The sequence below is a fragment of the Charadrius vociferus genome, unplaced genomic scaffold (assembly GCF_000708025.1).
Source record: "Charadrius vociferus isolate BGI_N301 unplaced genomic scaffold, ASM70802v2 scaffold286, whole genome shotgun sequence".
Taxonomy (NCBI): Eukaryota; Metazoa; Chordata; class Aves; order Charadriiformes; family Charadriidae; genus Charadrius; species Charadrius vociferus.
In genome coordinates this window covers 321,055-344,173 of record NW_009648967.1, presented here as the reverse complement: position 1 = coordinate 344,173, position 23,119 = coordinate 321,055, and the positions used below count along the sequence as shown (strand labels likewise).

General features: G+C 39.6%; 1 protein-coding gene across 1 annotated transcript in view; it reads left to right on the top strand.

Moving 5' to 3' along the window:
• Positions 1 to 23,119, top strand: part of PCSK5 (proprotein convertase subtilisin/kexin type 5) — a 237,051-nt gene that overhangs the window by 176,038 nt on the left and 37,894 nt on the right. Inside the window, 4 exon segments of the mRNA XM_009887718.1 lie at positions 12,858 to 12,960; positions 16,907 to 17,043; positions 19,004 to 19,201; positions 19,838 to 19,946. Coding sequence (XP_009886020.1) covers positions 12,858 to 12,960; positions 16,907 to 17,043; positions 19,004 to 19,201; positions 19,838 to 19,946 — 547 coding nt within the window.

Below are 23,119 nucleotides of genomic sequence, written 5' to 3'. Positions count from 1 at the left end.
AGGAATAGTCCTGCTAAGGCCAATGGAGTTACCTCACTGTAAAACCATCCTGGGTGGTGAGCGAAGCGGCCCCTGCCTTTCTCTCTTTACCCAGGCTCACGGCTGCCAGTACGGATTTCCGTTTAATATATCTTCATCAGCTTCACTTAGCATACTGTTCAAACGACATTCATTTAGCAGAAAACAGAAAATTTAACTTCAAAGATACTGTTTTCAGGGGATAATACTTAAAATGTATAAAGTGTCTTTCTCAATTATCTTTCCAGGACAGATTAATAGAAAATGAATTGCAGGTATTTAAGTATGTAAATTTTAGAAAGTAAAGAGGATCAAAAATGATCGTGGAAATGTTATAAACAAATGGATACAAACCTATAGAGATAATGTGCCACCTTTAGCAGAGAGCAGATAAACTATTACAACGTGGTTTGGTATGACAGAGGGCCAGTCAAGCTCCTTTGGTGCCCATTAGAAATTTCCTGATAAACATTCGAATTTAAAAGAATCCAATTTGTGCTAGTTTAACTACTAGTCTGTTACTGCCTCATTTCTCAGTATAACATGTTTAACTAGAACATAATGCTTTCAAAGTTTAAGTTAATATTATATATATATTATATATAAATATATATTCATAATAAAGATTTAATTATGTAATGGATTGTAAAGAATTTGTTTGGATACTTACAAATGTCTCTAACACTATTATAGAGAAGAAATTAATATCTTTGTTTTCTTTAAAAAAACTGACACATTGTTATATCCAAATTCATTTTTACTGAAAAAATACTGTACATGTGTAAAATGTTCAGTTGTTATTTGTAAAATAGGGTAGTTCTGTTGTAATTGATATTGGCCAAAATCAATGTTATTCCATATTTTATTTTTTCTATTAAATTAACCTAAATTCCTGTTCTTTTGGTCTGGAAAAACATGTTGATAATCTGTATGTAAAATACCTTTGTTGAAGGGCACAGGTAGCTTTACGGTATAGAGCACTTAGATACCACACACAAGTCGTTGAAACAAACTGGGAGGGTAAGGGTGTTTAAATTCATTGCAGAATTTTTTTTAAGTGATGGAATTTATGACCGCAGAAATGTCTGATTTCCATGGAGGACACCTTTTGTGTAGTAACAGTACAGCCATGTCTGAAGCCTAGTAGGTAACAATGTTGGCTTCCTCTGACGTGTAAGAGTTTGTGATGTGTCTAACCTCTTGCATGTTTAGGATTAAAAAGTTAAATGCGCAACTACCTAGTCGCTCAGACAGTTTAGGAGGAAGCTTTTGTCTTTGCAGTCATACGTGGCCATTTGCACAATGAGATGTTGTTATCTGTTCACATGCCAATACTCACATCCAGTACACCACAGATCAAAATCACAGACTGCCACTTGAGAACAGCAGGCTGTCTGTCTGTCCTTGCCAGTAGATCAGAAGGGCTTCATGTAGACTCATCTGTGACCCCTGCAGGGTGAGACCCTCCATCGGCATTAGCTGATGGTCTCATTCACTTCCCACTTAGTTCTACAACCTGAGTGGAGACCAAAGTGGCAACTCTACCAAGAAGTCATGTATTCAGATGACGTTTTAAGCATGTTCACTGAGGCCATGTAAAGAGTTTCTTGAAAAAAACACTTTTCAAGCTTAAACATCTCATTGTCACCAACTTAGTTTCAAAACAAGGAGTTAGATCATTCTCACGGTTTCCCTGTCAGTCCTGGGAGCACTTATATGTGGGATGGCACATTCTTAGCAGTAGTTTGCTAAGACCACACCTGGCGAAAATGTTGGCCTGACCCTTATACCAATACTGTATGAAGAGCTGCTTCTTTCCACTCCCACCTCACTTTCACCTTCATCTTCATCTGGCATGAGAAATTCAATCAATCATGGTGTCTTTTATTGTCAGGATTTCATCTTCTTTGTGTAGGAAACATGCAATTAGTGATAATAAAGTTGATATAGCTCTGGCTAAAGAAGCCTGCTCTAGAAGGCATATCTGTAAATATTGAGCTGTGAAGTCCCACAGACAAGCAAGCATAGAACTGAGTTTTAGGCTGAAAACCAGTACTTTCTCATACTCTTTGATCATTTTTATTTGTTATGCCTTAATAGCAGTGGCCAGATGCAAGCAGAATTCGTGAGCAGCACTATATTTAGTCCTTGTACAAGAGGATCGCTGCAGCAACAGGATTGCAGTTGAAGGAAGCTAGTTTGTTCCCAGCTGCAGAGCTTTCTTAGGTAATTGATCCTCCCTCTCTGATTCAATGGCGAGTACTTTGGAGTGTTCAGTATCTGACACTGTGTGGTTGGCATGCAGAACAGATAAGGACCATGTTAGGAAGATCAGAAGCTGCTAAGCATGAACAAAATGATACTTTTCTCCATATCTGAAGGGACTGTGGATGACATCGATCCAAATCTTTTGATGGATTTCTGCTTTATTTATGTATCACGAGTCACAAAGCAATGACAAATTGAAAATGGTCTTCTAGTTAAGATGTGTCACTTCCATTGGAAAGTATTTGCCAATTCATGTCTATTTAGGAGAATCCTTACCCAATCATTGATTTAAATGCAAACTGGACACCCAACTAGACCTTTTCTTTACTGAAAGTCTCAAAGACAGCTTTGGTCCAAAAGGCACCAATGTCAAACATGTGCTAACACTGTTTCATCCAGAAAAAAAAAGGTTTAGCGTGCCCCAGACCTGCAGAACGTCCTGCAGAAGCCTGTTGTGTGAGGGTCATTTTATAACAGAACCATTTCCTTTTCTGCAATGAGGTTACAGCCTTACTCCCGTTCTAGATGCAGCCCTCCGCCTCAGCCACACACCAGTGTTGTGGGATCAGCAAATCAGATACCTGGTGGGATATGTTGGTAAAAACCTTATGCTTCTGACCAGTAGCTCCTGTGGCTCTTGGCATAGACCCTGCTTACCCACACACCAGTCTCCACTGGCGTGTCCTGCCTCTTTCTGGGGAGGCTTTGCAAACACCCTCCCTGTGCAGAACACTTTTCTAATAAAGAATTCCCCATGAGGCCTTACAGACTACCCCAATCTCTATTGGGATTGCAGCTTTCTGATGTTCTGTGAAATTCTGAGCAACTGAATATATTGCATAATAGCAGGGCTGCTGCTTTTTCCACATTGTCAGGTAATGGTAAGAGGCATGACAGTGTGAGCTTTGAAGATGAGTAAACCTATCTACAGAGATCCTAGAGCTGACTACAGCAATTTCACCCGTCACTAAATATAACTTGCAACTGGTAATGACCAAGTTAATCTTCTTAATAGCCCCATCACAACCACAATGAGCATTATCTGTACGACTGACCACTTTAGGTTACTATATGCTACTTCTCAATGAAATTATTTAATGAACTGAATGACTGTAAGAAGGCCTGTTATAAATTCAAGATTCCTGTAAAGACATTTAAGTGACTGCTTGTATGAGTCAAAGCTTTCAATTTGCAGTGCAACTCGCGGAACAATAACTTGTCTGTGATCCATTACCATGCCTTATATTTATATTGGTATGCCATTGTCATGTCATTGGTACAGAATGAATCAAGAAAAGTTCTGCCATTAGATGTTTGTGCAAAATATTTTAAGCAAGCATTAAAAAAGTTTTACAGCATACAAAGAAAAATCCTAGTCAAGTTTTCATCAAAAAGAAACTTACACCAACAACAACTTGCATGATCTTGTTCAGAATATGCAGTTTCAATACATGAAAAAAAAAAATGGTTGAAAATTATGAGGATTTTGTATAGCAGGGGAAAAACTGATTTCTGTTTGGCATAGTTTTTATTTATGTGTCTTACACTATTTTGGGAGATTTCAATTTTTGATGAAATTGATTATCTGATTATTTACCACCTATAGTGAGAGTTTATTTGGTCTTAAATCCTCCTCATTAGCAAGGACTAAAGAATTGTGGCTAGCAACACAGTGTCCTTGAGAACAAACTAATGCTCTGAACCTTAGGATTGAATCCAACCAGTGGAAGTGCAACCAACACCCGCGTTTTCACCGTCGGTTCCACCCTGATGAGCAAAGAGGATTCAGATCTGTTGAAGTCCTGGGACATTTCTGTGAAGTCTCAGAGAACAGTAACATTGGGTCTCATTAGGAAAACTGTTCTGAAATCCTCCAGATAAAGCCAGAGAGATTGCAGTAATGGTCACCTGTTGGGCTATGGTAGCAGACACCACCACAGAATTATATTTTAATAGCCACAGTATGATTGAAATGATCCTGGAAGGACTTTCTTTCTGAATTAGAAAGAAATGTTTATTGCATAAAAATGGAGCCAATTTTCACATCTAGCATGGGAAATGTAGTCAAAAGAAAGCATATTATGGTGAGAAGGCTCTCAGCATTTAAAAAAAAACAATTCCATCAAGCAACAAATACAGCCTCTCAGTGCCACACCAAAGGCTGGTTTTTGTTATATCTCTTTTTTATGATCAGCTCATGCATTTGCTGTCAAAGATGGGCAAGGCACAACTTAGAATAATGTCTCTTGCAAAATCATTTATTTATCAGTGTTTCGCAGTGTTTGGGGTCTTCTGGGAAAACAACATCACTTTTCAAAGCAAAAAATACTGTCCCGTCACAAAACACAGTAGACATCTTTGCTTTGTGGTGTTATGCAATGAGCTGATTAAGTACCCATTTTTCCAATCAGCCTTGGGGGAAGAAGCTAAAACATTGACAGGCGGTGAATATTTATTTACCCAAGAAGAATTAATGGCTCCATCGTGCAAACTCAGTAATAGCACTGAATGTTCACTGGAGCGTGACTCGTGTGATTTACTTACAATTCTGATAATACTGCATATATTTTCCATTTACAATTGTCCTTGGCCTGCCCACTGCCCTCCTCCTGATGCCTGCAGATGTTCGTTGACTTGTGGGTTGGAAGGACAGTCTAGCACCTGGTTGCCAGTCCCTGTGAATCGCATTGCTGTCAGCCATGGTGCTTGTGACCATGCTAATATATCATTCGGTGCAATGCCACTGGATCAAAAGACAAAAATAACTCTGATACTTATTCCCAAGTAAAGTAGCCCCTTTTCTGTCTCCAACAGCAAGGCCATACTGAACCAAAGTTGTGTAAAAGCTGCTCTTGCTGAGTCTGCCCCCAGCACAGCCTCTTTGAACGCTTTCAATCCCAAGGCTGAAAGGAGTGTTCACACAGCTCCTGTAGCCAAACGGTGCCACCAAGCCTCTCTCCAGCTATACCTGAATTAGAAAGGCTGTATCATTTACCCGTTTCTGCATCCTCAGCATGGCACATGTGATCATTACAGGGAATATCCTGGACTGTGCTTTCCAGGGTAATCATCAGAAGCAATTAACCTTGACTATTCCTTGACTATTCCTGAAATGCTTGTAGCAGAGATGAGGAACCAGGGGAGGTTTTAGGCAAGGGGACATCACCAATGTAAGGGTATTGAGTTGGCTGAAGAGTTAAAGGTAGGAATAAAATTTACTCCCTTATACCTCTCATTAAAAGACTTAATTTGGTCTGCTCCTTACTTCCAAGGAGATAAACTTGTATCTTTTTGGCAGATTTCTTTCAGGCTTTAATATGTATTTATCTCCACAAATTAAACAGAAATTGCATTTGATTAGCAGTATGAATCTATGTCATTATATCTTGTCAGGGTAATAGTTTGCCTGCTGAAATCTGCCCAGATATCAGCAGATCTGTGTTCACATCCTGATTAAGTTGGAGATCTCTGATACAAACACTGTGCAAGGGTCTCTCTAAGACAAATGACACCCCTGAAACACTGCCCCGACACATCCAGCTCTTCCCTTTCCAGGTATGGCTATCTCTATGCCTATCCAAGTCAGACTGCAGAAATTCTGTGGACAGGAAAGGCTCTGTGTATACAAATGACATACTCCTTTCTGTATAACACAAGAGAGACGGTGCTACCACCGTCACCTCTGGAGTATGACATGTGTTTTCCTCTGGCTTTGAAAGATCCTATCTTTAATGTACTCCAGGTGCAGATAACACCAGCTTTACTCAATGTACACAGTCAGCTTCCACCCTTCTTTTGCATATTTCGCAGGCAACTGTCTGGGTTTCCAAAGCAGTACTATCAGCACAATGAGATAATTTTCAGGGAGATTCAGGTGTCTCCCTTTGCAGTCGCTGCTGCCCTTTAGGAAGTTCACAGCTGATGAGCTTCACAAAAAATAGGAAGAGTGACAAGATCAGACAGGGAAATTTCCAGTTGGGAAGCTCCAGAAATGGAGAGGATAAACAGACTTTTTTTTCAACTGTCAGTCTAAAATTTTGAGAGAGACATATTTCCCCCTCCTTTGAGAAGTGAGAAGAGAACAGAAGGATTAGCAGTACAGGTCAGGATTGCTCTGCTCCCCTTCCCACTTTCTCATGGGGCTGTCAAATTTCAGGCTCCAGGTGAGCAGCAGAAAACCTTGCCAGGCTCTGACCTTTGTGCTTACACAGGCAAGGGAGAACCCCTGATCCCAGCCAGCTTTTACTTCCAGGCATCCACATTATTAGTACAAATAGAGGTTTAAAGCTGATTTTTTAAATGTTAAAAAAAATATATTACAAATGGAGGTTTAAAGTTGATTTTTTCAATGCCAAAATATGTCTTTCTGGAGTCTATTTATGCCCACTCAGAACCCCTGAGGGCTCTGGCTCTTCAATGGGTTTCTAACAGCAATTGTATAAATACTACACAGAAATGAAGGAAGAAGCACACAGAATAAAGAGGGGAAAAAATCCCTATACATCAGCAAAAAGGGCAGCTTTGGCTAATGTAAATATTTTGATTCAGCAGGGGAAAGAATAGAAGGCTGTGTAAGATAGTGTAGTTGATAAAGGCAGTTGCCTCTCTCCAGCCTGTCACAATTAAAGCTAACCTAAGGCTCTGTGTGATCTCAGCTAATCCTGCAACAAAAGGGCCTTTCATGCTAAAATCATTATATCACACGCAGCTCCACACACCGCTGTTCATGGAAGGGATGTTCAGCCCTTTTCAAGGTTCTGCTTTGGCACAAGGGGGAGACTGCAGTGACTTAGGAGCCAACAACCTAATTTCAGCCTTCTGGTTCATCACTGCCTAGAGCACTTCTGAAAAGAAGACTTCCAATCCTGAATCCCTCTCATCACCTCAAATCATAGCACCCCAAAGTTTTGCCTATGAAGGGTGTCTTCTTTGTACCTTCTGTACATCCAAAAGTGGGCAAAAGGAGACAAAAATTTGGTCATTGTGTAAAGCCACTGAAAGGAGAAGAATAATTAACAAAAGACTGAAAGCTGAATCATAGAATCATGGAATGGTTTAGGTTGGAAGGGACCTTGAAGATCAAGTTCCAACCCCACTGCCATAGACAGGGACACCTCCCACTAGACCAGGTTGCCCAAGGCCACGTCCAGCCTGGCCTTGAACACCTCCAGGGATGGGGCCTCAACAACCTCTCTGGGCAACCTGTTCCAGTGCCTCACCACCTTTAAAGTGAAAAACTTCTTCCTAATGTTTAATCTAAACCTGCCCTCTTACAGTTTATAGGCATTCCCCCTCGTCCTGTCACTACATGACCTAGTAAAATGTCCTTCCCCAGCTCTCCTATAGGGCCCCTTTAGGTATTGGAAAGCCCCATTAAGATCTCCCCGGAGCCTCCTCTTCTCCAGGCTGAACAACCCCAACTCTCTCAGCCTCTCCTCACAGGAGAGTTGCTCCAGCCCTCAAATCATCCCTGTGGCCCTCCTCTGGACATGCTCCAGCAGGTCCATCTCCTTCTTATGTTGGGGACTCCAGAGCTGGATGCAGTACTGCAGGTGGGGTCTCACAAGAGTGGAGTAGAGGGGCAGAATCACCTCCTTTGACCTGCTGGCCACACTTCTTCTGATGCAGCCCAGGATACGGTTGGCCTTCTGGGCTGCTATCGCACGTTGCTGGCTCATGTTGAGCTTCTCGTCAATAAGCACACACATGTCCTTCTCCTCAGGGCTGCTCTCCAGGCATTCCCAGCCGAGCCTATATTTGTGCTTGGGATTGCCCCAACCCAGATGTAGGACCTTGCACTTGGCCTTGTTGACCTGCATGAAGTTGGCTTGGGCCCACCTCTCCAGCCAGTCCAGGTCCCTCTGGATGGTATCTCTCTCCTCGAGTGTGTCTACCTCACCAAATAGCTTGGTCTCATCGGTAAACTTTCTGAGGGTGCACTCGACCCCACTGTCCATGTCCTTGACAAAGATGTTGAACAGTACAGGTCCCAGTACCGACCCCTGAGGAACGCCACTTGTCACTGCTCTCCACTTGGATATCGAGCAGTTGTCCGCAACTCTTCGAGTGCGACTGTCCAGCCAGTGCTTTATCCACTGAGTGGTCCATTTGTCAAATCCATGTCTCTCCAATTTAGAGACCGGGACATCATGTGGAACACTGTCAAACGCTTTGCACAAGTCCAGGTAGATGACATCGGTTGCTCTTCCCTTGTCCACTGCTGCTGTAGCCACTTCGTGAAGCTAGACAAATAATTGGAAACCCAGCTCAAATTTTGTATGACTGCTCAAAATCTGGGGTAAAGGAAATGCCATAGTCTCCATGTCCTAACATTTTCAAGATGAAGACAAGATTTCTTTGAGAGAGCTGTAATCTAACAAACTTTAAGGCTTTGGGCTAAACAGACAGCTAACTTTAAGAGGAATCCTCAGGCTGAATTTTAATGGGTTGCTATATGCAGGTTAGTCTAAGTTCCTTATGGATTTAAGCTTTATAGATAAACACTTCTTCAGCAAAACTCAAGGAGCTGATCCTACAATTCAGCCAAAATAAAATGTATCAAGGCGAAACATGGAAAAAGCAGAGAGCTCCCTAAGATCAAATCCTCTCAGTTCTCACTGTTGATTGATGAAAAACAATTCTGATCAATGTTTCTTTATCTGCTCTGTGAAACCTTTGTAACCCATAAGATTAGATACAAAAGCCCAAGTATAAAATCCATATCCAGGTTCCCATGGAAGTAAACAAGCAAAACAGAGGAAGTAAGGTCATTTTTTCATTGATGATAAAGAAAAGCCACTGGGGCAATGCTGTAAAAGATAATCAATTAACATTTTTAAACCAGATACAGTGATGTTTTGATTCAGAAAAGGGGGGAAGTAACAGGTGACTTGGAGTGACTAAGTCTCATGGGGGGCACTACAAGGGAAAGATTCATTTATGACTGTCAGCACATAAATCTGTATGTCTCCAGGCATAACTTAGAAGGATATTCACACCCTCATCTAACTGGTCTCCTGAAACACCACGTGCTGTCAATGAATGGCACTGCTTTTTGAAAGCAGGAGAGAAATTGTGACAAAATCAGGGCTGTACACTTAATACTGCTTATGCAAAGACATAGGGACAACCTGGCAACTATGATAGTGCTCTAGGCTGCAACTCAGGAGAGACAGGTTCTAGTTTGCTATTGCACCCTAACTTGACGATCTTAATGCAACTCAAGATTTTCTGCCTCCTTAATGGGAGATAATAGTCCTTACCTCATTTTAAAATGCATCATATCAACTGACAGGAACTCAGCATAAGTGTAGGGCTCTTGTATGCGGTTAAAGGCTCAGCCTGCAACCTGACATGGCTCAGATGTGGAATTAAACTTTTCTAACTAGGAACACAAAAAATTATACATGCAAATCTTCCCATTATGAGGAATTATGTCTGTTAACATAGCCTTATTCCTATAACACCTTGGATTCCTTTTTTTAAACAAGGTGACAAATGTTTTTAAACCAGATGACAAAGTAACAGAATTGAGAAATAAATGAAGGTTAAACATGGGATGATCCAAAGTAACTGACTGGCATTGCCTGATTGAAGGCATAGCTGAGACATACTGCTGGGAGTATTCCTCCATTATGTATGTCGGACAGATAAAGAATTTTAACACAGAAGAAAGAAAAGAAAAAGAGAGTTGAGGCTTCAGTGACTAGTATTTATCTAGCAAGATTTGTAAAGAAATATATCGCCCACAAAGAACTTTGGCAAACAAACTGCCCTGTGGAATAGTTTAGAAGTCTTCTTTAAAGCTGCATTTTAGTGTTCACTCTTTTAATATCCACTAAAAACTATTTCGTTAACATTTAGTGGCAGATCTACGGTTCTAGGTGTTACTTGCAATTCGGAGGGCCTAATATGTAAGTATTTTCTGGTGCACATTTTTATAGTAGTATGGTTTAAAATGCCTCAACTCGGAGGATAAAGTAAGCAGAGAACTGGCCTTTCTGGCATTATTCCAGCACAGCTGAAATGAATTACAGCACTTCCAATGAAAGGCATAACAAAGAAATAACAAAACCCTTTTAAAACTAAGCACTTCTACCATGTGGGAAGGATTTGAGTGGGCATAGCTGAGGTGTATGAATTAGTAGCTCAGGTCCGATGGATAAGCATACAGGCAGTGCAGGGAAATAAAGTGAAGGACTGGAGAAACAAAAAGATTTTCTAACATGTATCACAAAACAACACCAGAGAAACAATTATTTAATAACATTGCCCTGACAGATTTCCCAGTGATGTAAAGCTGTGAGTATAAAACACCAAGCCACCAGACCTGCAATAGGAAGATGTTCCAGATATTGCATTTTTTGGTGGTTGTGTATTATCCTAATAAATGTGTGTGTGTGTGTTTATTAAATTGTATTTTAAAAATCTCATAAAGCATTTGAGATCATGGGATTGCATGTTATACCCTCTGAATATGTATCAGAAAGACTCAGGAGGCCTACATTAAACAAATCTGTCAATGGCCTGATGGTCTGCTGGACAGCAGGTCAGTCTTTTTTTCTAGAATGTTAGAGTTATAAATACTCTGTATTGTGATAGTTATTCATCAATACAACATTGTATCTCAGTAATATCTGGATAAATTCAGAATCTTGCTGAATTCTATGTCAAACAGATATACAATTTATAATGTCTTTTATTATCAGTCTTTTATAAAGTAGTCTATCATACAAGATACAGTGTTGCAGTTCAGAAAAGCTACACCATTTCTAGGGAATTATGTCAATTTACACAATTCAAGGTTTGGTCTGTATGGGATTACATAAATGCATGTAAATATGTATCTACAAAATCCTCTTTGGATAAAAAGAACTATAAAACTGTGTGAATGTGTATGCATACACAGATTTCTGTTTCCCTGATCTCATCAAGAGACTGTTCATTTGCTCCCAGTTCTGAACTTCTTCCCAGCTAGCACTGATCTCAGACCAGCCTCTGAGGAGCACAGTCTTCCTGTTTCATGTGTCTCTGTCACTGGCTTTTGGCTCATCTTGTACCTTTTTCCTTTCTTCAGGAGACACATAAACCCTTACAAAATGAAAATTGTGTCTTTACCTACATTTTGGGTACCTCAGCTTTGTCCCACTGTTGGCTGGACATTCCAGTTGGTATGCCTTTTTAACTATACTGTTCCCATCCCCTTAAGCATGATAAGTGCTATCCTAGTTTATATGTCATAGCAGAGATTTCAGCTATATTAAAATTTGTTAATACAGATTAATATGGAGTAGAAAACACAAGGGATGGAGAACGTAATTTACAGTATTTTAGAAAGTGTTTCTTTCCTACATAGTTTTACACTTATAGCAATAGTTGCTTGTACAGTGTCTTTGCTTTTCAATGTAAGGAACCCATTACAACTGAGAGCCAAAACCAAGTCATTCCACATTTGTATTTTGACTCCTAAAGTTCACTGCGTTTGCCAAATCCAGATTTCCCAGCAGCAATGCAAGTGGAAAGAGTTTCTCCATATTGAAGTATCCATAGAAACTGCAGGGTTTATGTATTATATAGGACTCTCTGCCCAACCTCTTCCATTACTTAAGAATGAAGTAACAGCCAATTCTCTCAAATGTATAGACTCAGTTAGAATAAGTTTTCCCATAACAAACTGACATAAAAGACCCAATCTTGAGCTTTATAAAACTGCTTGATAAACCGATTTACTGTCCCCACATGATCCTGCACACAGATACCGTATTCATGCTAATTACCAAATTAATATGTCTTTTCTGAGAGTTATAAATGTACAGCTTACCAGTTTGTACCAATATTTAAATTAATATGCAGTAAATAAAGAGGTAAATTTTGTACTTCGGTGCCATAGTAGTACGAGTGTATTCATGATCTGGAAGGCAACAATTCATATAACACAAAATATTTTTTTTCAAGTCCAAGTGGGTGCTTGGTTACGAAATTTTCATTCCGCATAAGTGAGACCCTAGGTCTTTAGGTGTGGAGTCTTCCAGCAGTGGCTTGGGAGGTAGACAAAAGATGCTATAGCTAGAGGTTTGGGGAGCACCATCACGTCTCTGACTGATGGAAGCATACTTAAGTCCTTCTCCTCTGGTAACATACTCCACACCCATGAGAGCACAGTCTTTATACTGCAGATTGCAATCAGGAGCATGTTACAACTGCACTGAAGGACATTAGGTAATGAATACTCACACGTAGCACTGGTTTTGATGTAACTTTTCATGGTGAATCTTAAAGAGTCCCATTGCTTCAACTGATCAAAAGAAATAGTATTAACCCAAATAACAAGAATCACACTCTGTCAGATTGACATGGAAAATATAAATAAATAAGGACTAGAAACTACTAATTCTGAGTATGCTGGTTCCCCAAGGGAGCCAGCACTTTTTTTCATTATACCACAGGGAAATGTTCTCATTTCAGTAATTCAAAACAGATCTAATTCTTTTTACTCATTATATTTTGGTGTATTGGTTGCTTTTTTTTAACGTGAGAAGTTGATCTGAAATAAACATGTTGTTTTCTACCAGGGAAATATCTTGATGATTCCCAAGAATGTCAGTTGTGTGAAGCATCCTGTCAGAAATGCATTGGACCTGAGCCAGACAACTGCATCAGCTGCCCACTCACAAGGTAATTGTCTCCCAGCACAGTGCAGCATAAAGACCTCACATCATCATCTGGAAGGGAAAAAAAAAAAAAAAACAGGGCAAGGGAGAAAACAAGTCTCGTGAACAAGATAGTGGTTGCACAGGCAGTTGATGTTTAGGCAGATGATTCCCACAGATAGAGAAAATTTTCTTTAAATTCATGAAATACTCTCCTTCTTGTTGTCGTTCTTTCAAAATCATTATTGCTAGAACCATAATGGTGACAAATTCAATAACAAGAGTCTAGGGCTTCTCTAGGTGCACACAACTATGGAGACTGGTACCAGGCATGAATATGGACATGGAGGCTAGCAATCAGCTAATTCGGGAGATATTCATAGCACCTAAACATCATGGAATCATAGAATGGTTTAAGTTGGAAAGGACCTTGAAGATCACTGAGTTCCAACCCCCCTGTCATAGACAGGGACACCTCCCACTAGACCAGGTTGCCCAAGTCTACATCCAGCCTGGCCTTGAACACCTCCAGGGATGGGGCCTCAACAACTTCTCTGGGCAACCTGTTCCAGTGCCTTACCACCCTCAAAGTAAAAAATTTCTTCCTAATGTTTAATCTAAACCTGCCCTCTTACAGTTTAAAGCTATTGCCCCTCGTCCTATCACTATCACTAGTAAAAAGTCCTTCCCCAGCTCTCCTGTAGGCCCCCTTTAGGTACTGGAAGGCCCCATTAAGATCTCCCCGGAGCCTCCTCTTCTCCAGGCTGAACAACCCCAACTCTCTCAGCCTCTCCTCACAGGAGAGTTGCTCCAGCCCTCAAATCATCCCTGTGGCTCTCCTCTGGACACCCTTCAGCAGGTCCATGTCCTTGGGGACTCCAGAGCTGGATGCAGTACTGCAGGTGGGGTCTCATGAGAGTGGAGTAGAGGGGCAGAATCACCTCCTTTTACCTGCTGGCCACACTTCTTCTGATGCAGCCCAGGATATGGTTGGTCTTCTCGGCTGCGATCGCAGATTGCTAGCCCGTGTTGAGTTTCTTGTCAATCAGCACACGCATGTCCTTCTCCTCAGGGCTGCTCTCCAGCCATTCCCCTAATTGTCCCCTAATTAAGGCTTTTTAAGTTAGGCCGATTTTTCTAATTTGCCATGAGGAGTGAACAGAACCAGAAAGAAGCTTTTCCACAGGACATTGCAGATCAGAAGCTAATGTTGAAGTCACTTTGCACCTAATCCAGCAGTCTACAGGTTTTAAACTCATGTCCTACCAATAGCTTTATTCTCGCACCAATATCTCTGGTTCTGTTGCACTGGATTGCACTGTAGCCAGCTGATATTTACATTGGTATGACATCAGGATCAGATCTTGTAAGGCATAGAAAAAAAATCCCCAAGCAACCCTGCAATTTACCTTGCGAAGATCTATGATATGACTATGCCAATAAAGGACACACCAGGACCAATGGAGTCCAAAAGAAATCATAACTGAGGAAACAGTATTGAATTAAGATGTGTTATGTCAGAAATGGCATTACCACAGGAAGTCTGGGCAGAATTTTGGAATGCAGACTGGATTTTTCTGATTCACAGTGGCATTTAAATTAGATTGTGTTTCATTGCAGCCTATTTTGTGAGTTTTACACAGAGATATTTGCAAAACAAAGAAGGTACAGAACCGTACCATTAGGCAAAACCACCCAGGTGTTTTCAGTAATGAGGTCTCTGTGACCTCTGGAAAGGTGCTGCTGTCTCCACCATAAAAAATGCTCTAACAGTTTTCAATTTTGGTATCCAAGGTCTCCAAAAGCTTTCTGAGCTTCTGCACATTGTGAAAGCTGTTAGAAAAAGTCATATTAGGACAGTCAGCAGTAAAAGAAATAATAATAAAGAAAAATCTCTCTGCGAGGCTAAAGAGTAAATCCTTCCAATGGACATTATTCATTATGTACTTGAAATAGACCTGTTTAATTGAAACAGAATCCTAAATCCTGTAGCTCTTGAGAGCTTCAGAGGGTGTCTGTTGAAGACAGTAATGAGTGGCCATTAGATAATACAGACTAAAATTCAGCAGTACTGCTTTCCTACAGGGGAACACCTTTCCTCTTTGAAAAGGATGAAAAGACTTTGGGGGGATTACTGAAAATAATGTTAAAATGAAAACACTGAACAATCCCTGTTCTTTGTGAAAATTCAGCAGTAGATGTCACCTTATGTCATAATAAGATCACTGTCAGATCATTTTGTTTGACAATTCAAAATGCTGTTACCTCTTTTTTAAAAAAATATGGAATTGTAGGTTTTTTGTCCAACCAAACTGATTTTCACAAATTCTTCATCCCTCTCCTTACTGTTTGAGCTGCAAAGGTTAGCGACAAGATCTGACCTGCTGGTGTCTTCCATTAGGGGCAACATAACAAAAAGCAAGAAAAATGTACTTTACCACTGCATGAGCTGTTTGTAAGGACAGCTATCATTACAGCCAGCATACCTAGTAGAACACAGTAATACTTGCATGTCACATAAGCATAGCCCAGCTACCTCCAACACTTCTGTCACGTTGCCCCATTTGCACAGAAATCAACCAGAGGGGGCTGCAGTCCCCGTGAAGATGCTGAAAAATGGTCTTAAACATGCAGGTGTAGATATATAAGCTACAGTCTGCGGAGAACTATCTTACTCTCAGACTCCAGAGCAGAGATACATCTTTGCTGAATACTTCATATACCTACACAAGTCTCTCCCTGACTCCCTCCAGCAGCCTGCCTTCAGCCTCAGAAGTCTGTTTAATCAATTCCTAAGTTTGCTTTCTTGTGTGCACTTCAGGAAGGCTGTTTGCGCAATAGCCTACTCTTCCATCTTTACACTTCATAAGCCTAGACTTTTCCAATTATGATAAATTTTAAATGGTTTCAAAGACTATTTGACAAAATTGGTTTTAAACTTTGCAGATATTTTTATCCCCTGCTTTCAGAATAAATCTGACAATGACCATAGCAACTCAAGTTTATGAAGGCATATAGCAGACATTCTCTAATGCCATTGGCTGGCTCCACGGAGGCATGCTCTGTCTTAATGTTATGGAAAGCCTGCTGTTCCCGAGGTGTACAGACAAAGATGATTGTCTCAAAATCTGTATTAAGACACCGCATGGTGCTCAGCTTCTCTAGAAATTGCGTCCCAAGACCTCGGATACCAAACTGGTCAAAGCGGTTAAGTGTGGAAGATTACAGTCTCTTTTCTCTTCTTTTCTTAATATTGAAAACACTGACAAATTCTAACCAACTTGTTTTATATTCTTTTAATAGACATATCTGTATTGATGTTTTTCTACTTTTATTCCAAACAGATTAAATCCAGTAGAGATTAAATAGTGGTGAAAAATGGACGAGAAATTTTCATCATGTAAAAGAATTCTGTAGCAATTATTTCATTACCCAGCAAAGGAGAACATTTAGCAGAAAAACTCCTAAGTGTTTGCAGATATGCAAGTCTAAAAATACAGCTCCTAAAGGCCAAGATTCAGATTGATGTTTGACTTTATGTACAAAGTCATTTTACTGAAGCCATAATACTGTTAACAGGAAGCCTTTAAAGTAAAACTAACAAGAAACTTCAACAGAAGGGTTATTCCTTCACAGAGAAAGCCCAAGTCTTGCTTTCCTTCTAATAGACATAAGTGACCACCACAGGGATTGTGGTAGAAAGACGTCTACGTACAGGACCAAAAGGTGATTTTTCTTAGAAAAATGGCAGGAAAAAATAATCTCTGCAGTCCAAGATCCAGGTTCAAAACATGAGTGACTTTCCACTTAGTAAATACTATGAATAAAATCTGGAAAATACTGGAGTGAAGTGCAAAGACACTTGTAAACAGAGTGAAGGAAGACTATCTTGGGTTTCTTGTTAGTTTCTTTTGTATTTAAAGAAGAAGTAGTTGCTAGATTTGTAATTATGCCTCTCTCTGCCTCAAAAGAGTCTTTGATGATGGTCAGTGTGTTATGCAATGCCCCAGAGGAAAGTTTGAATTCAAAGGACAATGTCATTTGTGCCATCATACCTGTCTGGACTGCAGTGGAAGTGAACCTAACAAATGCACCACTTGTGGAAAAGGTAAGGAAGATTTCCTCTTACAGCTTTTTCTCCTTCCTTGGACTCCAAGTTCCCTTTTCCTTCTGCTATCAGGGCCAGTTATTAGAGCCAATAAAATAAGTAGTGCTTTTGCTAGTGATCTGCATCATAATCTTGTTTTAACCCTGAAGGGAGTTGGAACTCACTTTAACTATTTTTCAAAAAAGTACAAGAAAACACACCTCTGCATTGCCCTTGCATCTTTATGCATTTCCCTTGGTATATTTTGAATAGGAGCGATGTTAACAGAAACAGAAAGAGTAGCACAGGGAAAAAAGGACAGCAAATCTGCATCTCCTGTCTCTGGAAAAGAAAGTTCCATACATGCCTCCCCCAGCCTCTACACAGTATGTGCTGTACTGAAATGGAGCGAGCTCGCACAAGCAGGCAGGGAGCCAGGGTGCTTTCCAAAACATCTGCCTGGGGAAGGATGAGAAACAAGCATGGTAGGTTCCACCGCAGGCTGCTGTGTCCCTACAGCTGGACAAACAGAGCCTGCAAAGAGAAGCTTACCCCTAACACACATAGAAACTTGTCTTTTGGACACATTTTTATAGAGCTTAGGTTGAGAGAGAGTGTAATATAGTTTAAATAGTGGTTGTTCCAAAAAGCAACTCTTCCTCTTTTAAAGCTCCATTTTAAAAATTATTCCCGCTTGCCTCTGTAACACGTGGTGGGCAAAGAACTTGAGGCTGTTACATGCAAATGTATGTAACTGTCCTGAACTGCCCTTGGAAATAAGTATTTAAGGTTTAACTTTCAATTCACTTAATAAAGAGGAATTTTTTGTGAGCTTTTTCTGAGGGCTCACAATGGATTCACAGCCTTTTTCCTTTCAGCTGCTACTTACATTTCAGGCCTAGTCATTAATAGGCCAGGTTTTATTTAGTAATAAGTGTCCAGATTACAATAAAACACTGGTACGGCTGGCATTAATTTGTCATATTGATGATGAGATTGACTTTCTCACTTTGGGAAATGTGACTGAGTAGACAGTCAAATGGTGCTTCAGGTCAGATGTGATGGAGTTTCTATAACTGTCCCCCAAGTCCCTCCCTATGGTGGACAGCAATGTGAATTTCTGTATTTCTGTGTATCAACACACAGACACTGGTGAGAGTCACACCCTGAGGAGGCTGGGAAAGATCATTCTAAAGATTTGTACATGAAAAGTAAAAGAAACAAAGTCTGAATACTTCTGCCATGGTACAGCAATTATTCACTATTATAGCTGCTTTTTCTGCAGTTTTAAAAATAAATTATGGTAAGCAAATTCTAGCTCTATGCTTAAAGCAATCAAACACACTTAGCACCATAATGCATGCCATTTATACTGTAGGGCAACCCACTCGAAAACTCCCCTTGTTGCAGCACATGGCACATGGAGTTGTAGGTGTTTTCACAGGTTTCGTGCAGAAGGATTTGAAGCAGGGGACCTCCCAGTTACCCATGCACTAAAGAATGCTATTGCTCTGATAGCAAATATATGCACACTTGCTATTCAAATTCAAATCTAAATTATTCCAGAGTCTAGCTGTGTCTAGGATGAGGATTACAGTGTAATCCAGTACAGAAATGGACTGATCCTTTCCAAAGGTGAGGCAGGAAGCTTTGCTTTCCTAATGGCAACTCTATCCGCATGTACAATACCGTACAAATACTTGCGTGTTCACTACAAGGGAATTTGGTAATGGAAATCTCTTGATCCTTTCTTTATTAGATTGGTGGATGTAAACAGTAATTATTCACTATCATAACGTCTTTATATGTCATAAATCCCCAGTAATGTGGAAGGTTTGAGTTCATCTTGTGTAAAACTACAAATCTAGCAGTCAGTGAAAAATATTCTCATCAGCTGCAGCACCAGTGCTTCATAAAGCTGCTTTTTATGTACAGATGTCCTCTGTTGCTGACATTTTTTTTCTATTTTATTGCCACACAGACAGAAGAGGGATCGACCGTTTCCTGTATCATGGGGAGTGCAGAGAGAGCTGTCCTCCAGGTCACTACCATTCAGACCATACCTGCGTGGCTTGCTCTGGCCACTGTGAGGTGTGCCTGAACTCCAGTCACTGCAAAAGATGTTTCAGAGGCTACTACCTTACTCAAAATATATGTCAGAAGCATAGTTGTAGAGAAGGTAAGCATCCTTCAGTAGGAGTTAACAAATATTCTGTTTAATTTGTGTCTTGGTTTCAGCTGGGATAGAGGTAATTTCCTTTCTAGTGGCTGCTATGTTTCAGTTTTGGTATGACAGGAATATCAATAATGCATATTATTTTAGGTGTTGCTAGGTGATGTTTATAGTATTCAAGCACTTTTTTCAGCTTTCTATAGAAGCTGAGAAGGAGCATAGACAGAACTATGGAATGGCCAATGGAATATTCCATACCATAGACGTCATGCTCGGTATACCACTGAGGGTTGTTTGGGGGTCAGAAAACCATGACCACTGCATGGGTTGGGCTGGGCAACCAATTCCCTGAGCAATGAGGGTGACTTCTCTCGTATATTCTTTTACTATTATTATTGGTGGTAGTAGTAGTGGTGGTAGTAGTAGTAGCATTAATATTATTAGTATTATATTTTAGTATTATATTTCAGTATTATTTTCATTTTCCATTACTATTCTATTAAACTGTCTTTATCTCAACATGAGGAATGAAATTGCTGTGAGTCTTTCTCCTTTTTGGATTTGAATAAGTTTATTTCCAGGAACTTTGCTGGCATCCCATTATATGAAATTAACCCAAAACTGGTGATTTGCAAAACATAGGTGAAGTGGAAGATCCTGACTCTGAAGACTGCATACCTTGTTCAGATGGATGCCAGAAATGCAAACTGGGTAAATATTCCCTTTATGAACCTTTATCCTTATTCTTAAGGTAGGGAGAAATTATTCCTCCTCCCTCTCTTGTCACAAGCCTATGTGCATACTGCTGAGCAATTAGTCACAGCTTCATTCACTCAGTAAGTAAATGGTACTTTTCCCAGTGCGTTCATTTTTTAACACCATTTCTAAACTCTATCTCCAGCATAAATAAGAATAATTTTTGTATTAATTTAGCTATTAATCTCTGCAACACTTTTTTTTTTTTTCCCTGCTTGAATGCCAACCACAGGCTGCGAGATTTACTGACTTTTTGAAGCCATTATCAGTCACAGAACTTTATCATAAGTGTTCAAATTTTCTCAGCCTGAAAATAGATCATTAGCCTGTACTTTTCTTTAAGGAAATAGACCTAAAGACAGACCTTAAATTTCATTCAAGAGCAAGTCATTACAATAGCAATACTACTACCCTAAAAAACTACTAAAACATTTATTCATTTTTCGTGCTGGATTAAAAAAAAGAAGTTCCTTCTCAACACATTAAGGTGTTGGCAGAGAGTTTGTTGTCTTCAGGTCAACACCATTTAGCTTACTGATCTTGATCAGATCTGTATCTCAATAGTTCACCTTCACAGAGGATTAAAAATATTCAAAAGACAAATTCATTTTTTCCACTGTGTGGAAATTTCTTACATTAAGAAAATTTTATTTCCTGTGGCTATATGGACAGGAGTACAGTTAAACAGCAACTCGATACTGAGTCGAAACAGGGTGACCCATCAGAAAGGCAGTCTTCACTTACGAACCTGTTAGATAAATTTTTTCATAAGAAAGAACAGAATTTAGGTAAAGTAGTGCCCAAATGAGTACTGATAGGCCAAGATGCTTCAGTAAGAACATCTACATCACAGAAAGCAAGGATTTATCAAAAACACCTTGAAGGATTATACACAAGAAAAAAAACAGACCTAAGCTTTACTTTTTTTGGTGCAAATCTAGAGCAAGTCACTGCTTTGCAAGTAGTTCTCTGGAATAACTACTTGTTAAAAAAAAGGACAAAATTTGGCTTGTTATATTTCCAAAGAGCAATTTTGAAAGCACTAGAATTAGATACTACCAGGACTGTCCATCCTTTCCCCAAATTCAGACAGATTTCCACAGACAGAGCAGTTCATATTGGGTCCTCTGGTTTCTCCCACTTGCTCCCTCGTGTGTTTTTAGGCCTGGTGTAACATGCACTATCGTCAGTACCAGGAGCCTGAATGTTGCCATACAGAGGAGAGTGAATACCAGGAAAGAAAACTGTGAAAGCACCCCATAAGACAAAACAAATAAATAAACAAACAAACAAAAAAACCCGTAAATTAATTCCCACCACTAGTCACAACTGTTTTGATGTTCCTTCTGCTTTTGTGTCAATAACGTTTTTCCCTGAGAAACTAGACTATCATGAAAGCTCATGCCTACCAGACTTAGGTAAAGGTTTTCATCACATGCTACTTTCTTCTTTCTAACAGTCATCCAACCTAATACATCACACCATAAAGGTCCCTATAACTCTGGTGACCACCCATTCTGCATGAATGTAGTTAAGCTTTATGCTTTCCTCCGTGACTACACCTGTATCTTTCTATATTGCTGAACAAAGACCTGGAGGCACCAAGTTTTAATATGATTGCAACCGTGCTGTGGTCATCTTTGTATGGTGTGGTTTCCAGATTCATGTCAGCTGTCTGCTTGGCTGTGGAGAGAAAGCAGAAGAAAAGGTGTTAAGGGAGAGAATCTGTCTCAACACCAATCTTTATTGCGGCTATCAGATGTTACTTTCCTGTGCTCTTCACAGTTTTTTTCTTCACAATTTTCAGTGCTCTTCACAACACTTGTGACAAAAAAATCTTTACCTCTTTTCTGCAACTGTTTAGTGCCAATCCTTGCTTTGAATTAGGATAAAATACACTATGAATAGAAACTTCTCTTAAAAAATAGTCATTGCAAGTAACTCAGAGGCTGATTTTCTTGGTATGTGAGCTTAATAATCTTGCATTAGGAGGCTGCAAGACTGTTCAGGGGCGGCTGACATAGAGAAAAACGGGCTGTACTCATTTACCTTCATCCTCAGAAGATGTCTCATCTCCTAAATATTAATCATCCATAACATTCACTACATATTTACTCTTGGGTTCTTGCACTCAAAGTTCTGATTTAAAATAGGCTTTTCAAAACCTTAAAAGATCAACAGAATGGATGCAGGTAAATCAAAGACTAAATTAACTTTCACTGCTGAGTAAAGTCAGAAGTGTTAAGAAGCCAGAGTTTGGTAAGGGGCATACTATTAAGGAAAGTCTTTGGCTGTTATGATGCATATATTACTGATAGTCAAAGAGGATGGTTTAACGTTAGGTCTGTTTGGAACAGAAGCACAGCAGTGGGCTAAAAGCAAAATCCCAAGCAGCTTTTGCAAATTACCATGTGTCACTGAAATAAAGTATGACCTGTAAACTTCAAACTTAAAATGAATTAGGTAGAGATGCTGCTTGCTTGTGTTTCTGCTCTTAATATTCAATGAGTTTTCTGGCATAACAATAACTTAATTCATAGATAACACAAGCACAGTAATAGGTTTCTTATGTGTTATCAGAAAATTGGCATATTTAGAGACTTCAGAAAAAAAAAACCAACTGAACTGCGTGTCTCTTAGAAAACAGAAATGGATTATTATGAAAGCTGTAAAGAAGTTACACTGCCATAAAAATACCTTAAAACAGTAAAATTTCAAGGTGAGAAAATACGAAATGTGATACATTTAGTTTCACATCTTTATGGTCTTTCCACAAAGACTCTTTTGAAAATTAAACAAATGCTGCATGATTTTGCAGTCTCTTTTTGTCTTATCTTCCTTTCAACACCGCTGAGGAATTTAATCTGAGTAAGAACTGTAGAGCAGGAGTAGGAAAAGCATTCCAATGCTATAAGCATTTCTATTAGAATTGCAGCAGAAAGCTCTGGGGAATGCTCTATTAAAAAAAATAAAATATGGAGGAAGCAAAATGTAGTAATCATGGCAATTGGAATCAAAATTATGTAGTTCCCATACCGAAATATCACATACAAATGCAAATACATTTTGTGAATACTTATGGATCTGCAAAAGACTCAAGACCATTCTCTCACAAAAAAAAAAAAAAATCATCAGGCACCTGCTCTTTCTGAAGTGCTTTGAGATCCT